At 41.4% G+C, this 8860-nt stretch overlaps 1 protein-coding gene across 1 annotated transcript in view; it reads left to right on the forward strand.

The window, feature by feature from the left end:
• Nucleotides 1-8860, forward strand: part of SLC26A8 (solute carrier family 26 member 8) — an 80772-nt gene that overhangs the window by 51408 nt on the left and 20504 nt on the right. Inside the window, exons 8-9 of the mRNA XM_021684638.1 lie at nucleotides 5676-5823; nucleotides 6661-6774. Of these exons, the coding sequence (XP_021540313.1) occupies nucleotides 5676-5823; nucleotides 6661-6774 (262 nt within the window). The remainder of the gene's footprint in view (nucleotides 1-5675; nucleotides 5824-6660; nucleotides 6775-8860) is intronic.

Below are 8860 nucleotides of genomic sequence, written 5' to 3' on the forward strand. Positions count from 1 at the left end.
GGCTATGCGGGGTCTTTTCTGGTTCCATACAAATTTTAGGATTATTTTTTCCATTTCTTTGAAGAAAGTTGATGGTATTTTGATAAGGATTGCATTAAATGTGTAGATTGCTCTAGGTAGCATAGACATTTTCATAATACTTGTTCTTCCAATCCATGAGCATGGAACGTTTTTCCATTTCTTGTGTCTTCCTCAATTTCTTTCATGAGTATTCTATAGTTTTCTGAATACAGATCCTTTGCCTCTTTGGTTAGATTTATTCCTAGGTATCTTATGGTTTTGGGTGCAATTGTAAATGGGATCGACTCCTCAATTTCTCTTTCTTCTGTCTTGTTGTTGATGTATAGAAATGCAACTGATTTCTCTGCATTGATTTTATATCCTGCACTTTACTGAATTCTTGTATGAGTTCTAGCAGTTTTGGGGTGGAGTCTTTTGGGTTTTCCACATAACGTATCATATCATCTGCAAAGAGTGAGAGTTTCATTTCTTCTTTGCCAATTCGGATGACTTTTATTTCTTTTCATTGTCTGATTGCTGAGGCTAGGACTTCTAGTACTATGTTGAATAGCAGTGATGATAGTGGACAACCCTGCCATGTTCCCGACCTTAGGGGGAAAGCTCTCAGTTTTTCCCCATTGAGTATGATATTCGCTGTGGGTTTTTCATAGATGGCTTTTATTATATTGAGGTATGTACCCTCTAGCCCTACACTGTGAAGAGTTTTAATCAAGAAAGGATGCTGTACTTTGTCAAATGCTTTTCCTGCATCTATTGAGAGGCTCATATGGTTCTTATTCTTTCTTTTATTAATGTATTGTATCACATTGATTGATTTGCAGATGTTGAACCAAACTTGCAGCCCAGGAATAAATTCCACTTGGTCATGGTGAATAATCCTTTTAATGTACTGTTGGATCCTATTGGCTAGTATTTTGTGAGAATTTTTGCATCCATGTTCATCAGGGATATTGGCCTGTAGTTCTCCTTTTTGATGGGGTCTTTGTCTGGTTTTGGTATCAAGATAATGCTGGCCTCTTAAAATGAGTTTGGAAATTTTCCTTCCATTTCTATTTTTTGGAACAGTTTCAGAAGAATAGGTATTAATTCTTCTTGAAATGTTTGGTAGAATTCCCTGGGAAGCCATCTGGCCCTGGGCTCTTGTTTGTTGGGAGATTTTTGATTATTGCCTCAATTTCCTTAGTGGCTATGGGTCTGTTCAGGTGTTCTATTTCTTCCTGGTTCAGTTTTGGTAGTATATACGTCTCTAGGAATACATCCATTTCTTCCAGATTATCTGATTTGCTGGCATAGAGTTGCTCATAATATATTCTTATAATTGTTTGTATTTCTTTGGTGTTGGTTGTGATCTCTCCTCTTTCATTCATGATTTTATTTATTTGGGTTCTTTTTTCTTTTTGATAAGTCTGGCCAGGGGTTTATCAATCATATTAATTCTTTCAAAGAACCAGCTCCTAGTTTCATTGGTCTGTTCTACTGTTCTTTTGGTTTCTATTTCATTGATTTCTGCTCTGATCTTTATTATTTCTCTTCTCCTGCTGGGTTTAGGCTTTATTTGCTGTTCTTTCTCCAGCTCCTTTAGGTGTAGGGTTAGGTTGTGTATTTGAGACCTTTCTTGTTTCTTGAGAAAGGCTTCTATTGCTATGTACTTTCCTCTTAGGACCACCTTTGTTGCATCCCAAAATTTTGAACAGTTGTGTTTTCATTTTCATTTGTTTCCATGAATTTTTTAAATTCTTCTTTAATTTCTTGGTTGGCCCATTCATTCTTTAGTAGGATGCTCTTTAGCCTCCATGTATTTGAGTTCTTTCCAACTTTCCTCTTGTGGTTGAGTTCTAGTTTCAAAGCATTGTGGTCTGAAAATATGTAGGGACTGATCCCAATCTTTTGGTACCAGTTGAGACCTGATTTGTGACCCAGGATGTGATCTATTCTGGAGAATGTTCCATGTGCACTAGAGAAGAATGTGTATTCTGTTGCTTTGGGATGGAATGTTCCGAATATATCTGTGAAGCTCATCTGGTCCACTGTGTCATTTAAAGCCTTTATTTCCTTGTTGACTTTTGCTTAGATGATCTGTCCATTTCAGTGAGGGGGGTGTTAAAGTCCCCTACTATTATTGTATGAATGTCAATGTGTTTCTTTGATTTTGTTATTAATTGGCTTATATAATTGGCTGCTCCCATGTTAGGAGCATAGATATTTAAAATTGTTAGATCTTCTTGTTGGATAGACCCTTTAACTATGATGTAGTGTCCCTCCTCATCTCTTATTACAGTCTTTGGTTTAAAATCTAATTTGTCTGATATAAGGATTGCCACCCCAGCTTTCTTTTGGTGTCCATTAGCATGGTAAATGGTTTTCCACCCCCTCTCGTTCAATCTGGAGGTGTCTTTGGGTCTAAAATGAGTCTCTTACAGACAGCGTATAAATGGGTCTTGCTTTTTTATCCAATTCGATAGCCTGTGTCTTTTGATTGGGGAATTTAGCCCATTTACATTCAGGGTAACTATTGAAAGATATGAATTTAGTGCCATTGTATTGCCTGTAAGGTGGCTGTTACTGTATATTGTCTGTGTTCCTTTCTGGTCTATGTTACTTCTAGGCTCTTTCTTTGCTTAGAGGACCCCTTTCAATATTTCTTGTAGGGCTGGTTTAGTGTTCGCAAATTCTTTTAGTTTTTGTTTGTCCTGGAAGCTTTTAATCTCTCCTTCTATTTTCAGTGACAGCCTAGCTGGATATAGTATTCTTGGCTGCATATTTTTCTTGTTTAGTGCTCTGAATATATCATGCCAGTCCTTTCTGGCCTGCCAGGTCTCTGTGGATAGGTCTGTTGCCAATCTAATGTTTCTACCATTGTAGATTACATATCTCTTCTCCCGAGCTGCTTTCAGGTTTTTCTCTTTGTCTCTGAGACTCCTAAGTTTTATTATTAGATGTCGAGGTGTTGACCCTATTTTTATTGATTTTGAGAGGGGTTCTCTGTGCCTCCTGGATTTTGATGCCTGTTTCCTTCCCCAAATTAGGGAAGTTCTCCATTATAATTTGCTCCAATATACCTCTGCCCCTCTCTCTCTTTCTTCTTCTTCTGGGATCCCAATTATTCTAATATTGTTTCGTCTTATGGTATCACTTATCTCTCGACCTCTCCCCTTGTGATCCAGTAGTTGTTTATCTCTCTTTTTCTCATCTTCTTTATTCTCCATCATTTCGTCTTCTCTATCACTAAATCTCTCTTTTGCCTCATTTATCCGAGCAGTTACAGCCTCCATTTTTTATTGCACCTCATTCATAGCCTTTTTTATTTCAACTTGGTTAGATTTTAGTTCTTTTATTTCTCCAGAAAGGGATTCTCTAGTATCTTCTATGCTTTTTTCAAGCCCAGCTACTATCTTTATAATCGTCATTCTTAACTCTAGTTCTGACATCTTACTAATGTCTGTATTGATTAGGTCCCTGGCAGTCAGTACTGCCTCTTGTTCTTTTTTTTTGAGGTGAGTTTTTCCATCATCATTTTGTCCATAGGAGAATAGATGAATGAGAGAACAAAATGCTGAAAGGGTAACAATGACCCCAGAAAAAATACACTAAACAAATCAGAAGAGACCCAAAACTGGGGGGGGAAAGAAAGGGTAAATAAAAAGAATATGATCAGGCTGGTGAATAGAACAGAGCCACACACTAGATTTTGGGTGTATTTTGGTCTGTTAGAAGAAATTGCCACCCAAGTCTTAAAGAAAGAAAAACTTGGGGCGCCTGGGTGGTTCAGTTGTTAAGCGCCTGCCTTCAGCTCGGGTCATGATCCCAGGGTCCAGGGATCAAGCCCCACATCCGGCACGGGAAGCCTGCTTCTCCCTCTCACACTCCCCCTATTTGTGTTTCTCTCTTTCTCTCTCCCTCTCTGTGTCAAATAAATAAATAAAATCTTTAAAAAAAAAGAAAGAAAAACATATATACAAAAATAAGGGTAAATACAATGAAAGGATGGAATATGACTGTAAAGATGAAAATTTAAAAAGATTTTAAAAAAGGAATTGGTAAGATAAGAAGTTGGTTGAAAAAAGAATGAAAAAAAGTTTAAAAAAAAACTCAGAGAATGTGATCAGGCGGGATACTAGGACAACATCATACACTACATTTAGGGTATATTTTGGTCTGTTAGAAGAAACTGTATCCCAAAATTTTAAAGAAAGAAAAACCTATATATATATATATATACAAAAAAGAAAGTTAAATAAAATGAAGAGATAGAATATGACTGTAAAAATGAAAATTAAAAAAGATTTAAAAAAGGAATTGATAAGATGTTGGTTGAAAAAGGAAAGAAGAAAAATTCAACTAAAAAATAGAAAAAGAAAAAAATTAAAATTAAAAAATTAACTTTGAAAGACTAAAGAATCATGGGAAAAAGGCCATGAATTCTATGTGCAATATTCCCCTAGCGCTGGAGTTCTGCCGTTCTCATTGATCGGTAAACTTGGTCTTGGCTGGCTGTTCTCGCTGATCTTCTGGGGGAGGGGCCTGTTGCCGTGGTTTCCAAATGTCTTTGCCGGAGGCGGAAGTGCCCCGCCCTTGCCCAGTCCGGGCTAAGTAATCTGCTCTGGGTTTGCTCTCCGGAGCTTTTGTTCTCTGCGAGCTTTCCGTACAGCTTTGGAGGCCGAGAGTGAACATGGCGGCCTCCCAATCTCCGCCTCGGAGGAGCCGAGAACTCGGGCCCCGCTCCTCAGTGAACCCCCAGAGAAAAGCCACCAGTCACTCCCGTCTCCCCGGTCTCCGGCCACACTCCGTGCTCACCCGGCCTGTGACCGCGCGTTTCTATCTCTGGCACCCGACCCGGTGTGGAGTCTCCAAACCCAGCAGATCCCTGCGGCGCACTCCCGCGCGGCTCCTCCCGGGGGAGGAAGGTGAGTCTCCCCGGATCTGCCGCTTGTTGGGTCCCTGCTGGAGGAGCAGTGGCCTGACTGTGCCGCGGATCACGGCTTATGGCAACCCCGAGCTGAGAGCCCGTGCCTGGGCTCCGCCTCTGCAGCCGGCTTCCCTGCTCCGATACCTGGGAGCTCTGCCACACTCAGGCACCCCCAGTCTTTCTGTGACCCGTGGGTCCTGAGACCACACTGTCCCGGAGGGTTCCACCCCCCCACTTAGCCACCGGAGTGACGTCCCTCAGTGGAGCAGACTTTTAAAAGTTCCGATTTTGTGCTCCGTTGTTCTATCACTTGCCAGAAGCGGCCGACGGAGGCCCCTCCCCCGCCGTCTATCCTCCCGAATATCGCCTTGGATTCACTTCTCCGCACGTCCTACCTTCCAGAAAGTGGTCGCTTTTCTGATGAGAGAGTTGTTGCTCTTCTTTTCTTCGATCTCCTGTTGAGTTTGGGTGCTCAAAATGGTTTGATAACTATCTAACTGAATTCCTGGGACCAAAGGAGATTTAGGTCTCCTACTCCCCCCCCCCCCGGCCCCCACCCCCCCAATGGCTTTTGTAACCTGGCTGGGTTTGCTTGCAGTTTTGACAGGCTGCTGCCTCAGTTGCTCTTATCTCTTATTGTTATTTTTTTTAAAAACGGTCAGGCCGGTTGCCCACATGATAAGGCTGGAGTCGGGGTGGGACCAGTAAGTTGTTCTTGCTATCTAGGAATGATTCCATTTTATTCCAGCTTCCTGTTTCCTGTGATGCCAGATTTGAACATTCTTCCTGAACTTATTTTAGAAGCCTTCTCCTTAGCTTTAGTGAGCTCCTCTCTGCTCATATTTCTGGGCAAGAAGATTGCCAATTACCATAACTACCATGTGAATTCCAACCAGGTGAGATGACAAGCCTTTCTCTTATTTCCTCTGATCCTTACATCTTTGTTCTCTGATCTGAGCCTCCTGCTAACATGAAGACTGCATTCTTTGTAACCAGAGAGTCAGTGGGACCATAATTTGAATTATAATTACGAAAGGATTTTTGAGGAGTGTGGCATACTTAACTTTGAAGTCACTTAAATTAACATGAGTGTTATTCGCCCAGAACAACTATGGTGTAGGGAGGCAAGAAGTTAACATATGGGATCGTGTTGTTAAGCTAGCAGAATTCCTCTCTTCTTAATTTTATCTTTCTTTCCAAGTCCTTAGGAGTCAACCACATACTGAGGCACATTAAGGAATGCTAGGGAATATTAAAACCAGGCTACTAACATAATTACATTGCCCTCCCAGAAACAGTCCTTCTTTGTTTGTTTGTTTAATCTCCCCACTATGCTAAGTTTGGCCCTTTTCCTAGAACTCCAAAGAGAAATGTGGAAGCAAGAGGTATCCCACTTTGATTTGGAGACAGTATATAAGGGAGGGGGAAAAATAGTACTATGTTTCCCTCTGCCATTCTAAGTCCCCATAATCATGTGAAAGGGAATAATAAGACAAAAAGTTCATTTCCCACTTTGAAAAAGTGCTTTTCGCATGATGGCTGCTAAAATGAAGTTAATCCAGGAATCAGATTCACCATCCTTTGTTCTTTCTAAGAATATTTCAGTGTTGTCTGAAGTGATGGAAACAATCTTATCATCATACATAAGAAATAGACAGCATACCTTGAGTTCAAACTCAAATCTGCATTCTTCAACAAACAGTGGACCAAATGTGTTTGCCATTTCTTTACAGGATTTAATAGCCATCGGCCTTTGCAATGTCATCAGCTCATTTTTCAGATCTTGTGTGTTTACTGGTGCTATTATCAGGACTATTATCCAAGATAAGTCTGGAGGAAGACAACAGGTAGGTTGGAATAGAATTTTATCTCTAACATAAAACATATTTATATCTATTCATATGTATAGTCATAGAAGGATATTTTATTTAATCATGTTGCTGCTTTATTTTTTTCTATTTTTTTTAAAGATTTTATTTATTTATTTGACAGATTGAGAGAGCACAAGTAGGCAGAGTGGCAGGCAGAGGGAGAGGGAGAAGCAGGCTCTCCACTGAGCAGGGAGCCGGATGTGGGGCTTGATCCCAGGACCCCAGGATCATGACCTGAGCCGAACGCAGCCACTTAACCGACTGAGCCACCCAGGCGCCCCAATGCTTTATTTTTTTTAAGATTACATTTATTTATTTGAAAGAGAGAGAATGAGAGAACGCATGATCAGGGGAAGGAGCAGATAGAGGGGGAGAAGCAGACTCCTCACTAAGCAGAGAGCCCAAGGGGGAGCTGAATCCCAGGACCCTGAGATCAAGATCATAGACGCTTAACTGACTGAGTCACCCAGGTGCCCCATGTTACTGCTTTAATGTTATGTTTGTTGGAAAGATCTCTTGGAGGAACTTGGATTTCATGCTTGCCTAAATTTTTGCTTAGACTTTTGTCTTAAGCTAGTTGTCAGTATAGAACTTGAAAGTCATTTTCTGTAGAAATAGTATTCTATGCGAGAGGTTTCTATGTATTAGCCCATAAAAACCCATTTTCCATGTAACATCCCCCAAAGAAAAATATTTCAGGTAAACTAACCATCCCCTCTTAACATTGTTTTCTATGGAAGGATATATACCCAGTTCTCATCTGGGAAAGCAAGTAATACAACTCTCACCATCCTAGCTGCAGAACTAGAAACTTTCCTAGCTTCCTCAAGGGGCATGGCAAGAGGCTTTCATGATAGAGAGTAAGGCCTTTGTCTAGATGAGCCTAGAGAATTTATGACCAGTCTGCCTTGGAATATGAGCAAATCATCTAGGTCAGATTCTCTTCAGGTATGCTGAATTAGTAAACTAAATGTGTGGGTCAGAGGGGAGAGGGAAGGGGAGGATGATGGTAGAGAGGGCTCTAAAGGCCAGCTCTTTGTCTAATTGCAGGCATGAGATTCTGTAAGTCCAATGTCCACGGGTTCTGAACTGACTAGATAGAAATTCCAGCTCTACCACATGGGAGGTGCCCCCGCTCAGCTCTGAAGCATGATGAAATGTCAGAGAACTATCAGCATCGAAACTGGAGTAAGCCCAAAGAATGGGTCAGGGTTCAGAGGGCAGAGAAACAGTGACAGAGGTCAACCACAAGCTTAGGCCTCAGACGCGGGGTAGAAACTAAAGTGTCAGACGAATGGACACTACACTTTAATGGGAGAAGATAAAGTGTCCCCATCCATGGGTAAATAGAGGTGAAATGTAAGGTGAAAGCCAATAAAAGTCAGCAGGGGCTAGAGCTTGGGTCTAGAGTAAGACCATGTCATGTCACTTTACGTGGACTCGGTTTTGTCACAGAGCTTTTGCCAGACACTCTGGCCCGTAAGGTGTAGCTCTTTTCCACCACCGTTGGACAGAAAGAAGGAAGGTGGGCTCTATGAAAAAGAAGGATGTTCTCTGCACATGTGTACAATCATTCAAGTCAAAAGGAGGGGATTTCCTTATAAGAAGTGGAAATGGTCATCCCAGACGTTAGTCCCCACTAACTTTTAACAACATGTCTTGTTTATTCGGTAGGTAAGCGTAAGATACATGTGGGGAGAAATGATGCACACGGCTGGAATGAATCACAGGGCAAGTAACATTAAGTGCAGAATAAGTCCTATGAATAAAAAGTGGCCTAATAAGAACACTAAGAAGGAGACGGATGGAGGAAGTGGATTTTCGTGGATTATTGAAAGAAGGTTAGGGTTGGGGTGCCTGGGTGGCTCAGTAAGTTAAGCGTCTGCCTTTGGCTCAGGTTATGAATCCAGGGTCCTGGGATTGAGCCCCAGGTCAGGCTCCCCGCTCAGCGGGGAGTCTGCTTGAGATTCTCTCCCTCTGCCCCTCCCCCCACTCGGTCTCTCTCTCTCTCTCTCTCTCTCTCTCTCTCTCTCTCAAATAAATAAATAAAATCTTAAAAAAA

This window comes from Neomonachus schauinslandi, chromosome 8, assembly GCF_002201575.2.
Source record: "Neomonachus schauinslandi chromosome 8, ASM220157v2, whole genome shotgun sequence".
Lineage (NCBI taxonomy): Eukaryota > Metazoa > Chordata > Mammalia > Carnivora > Phocidae > Neomonachus > Neomonachus schauinslandi.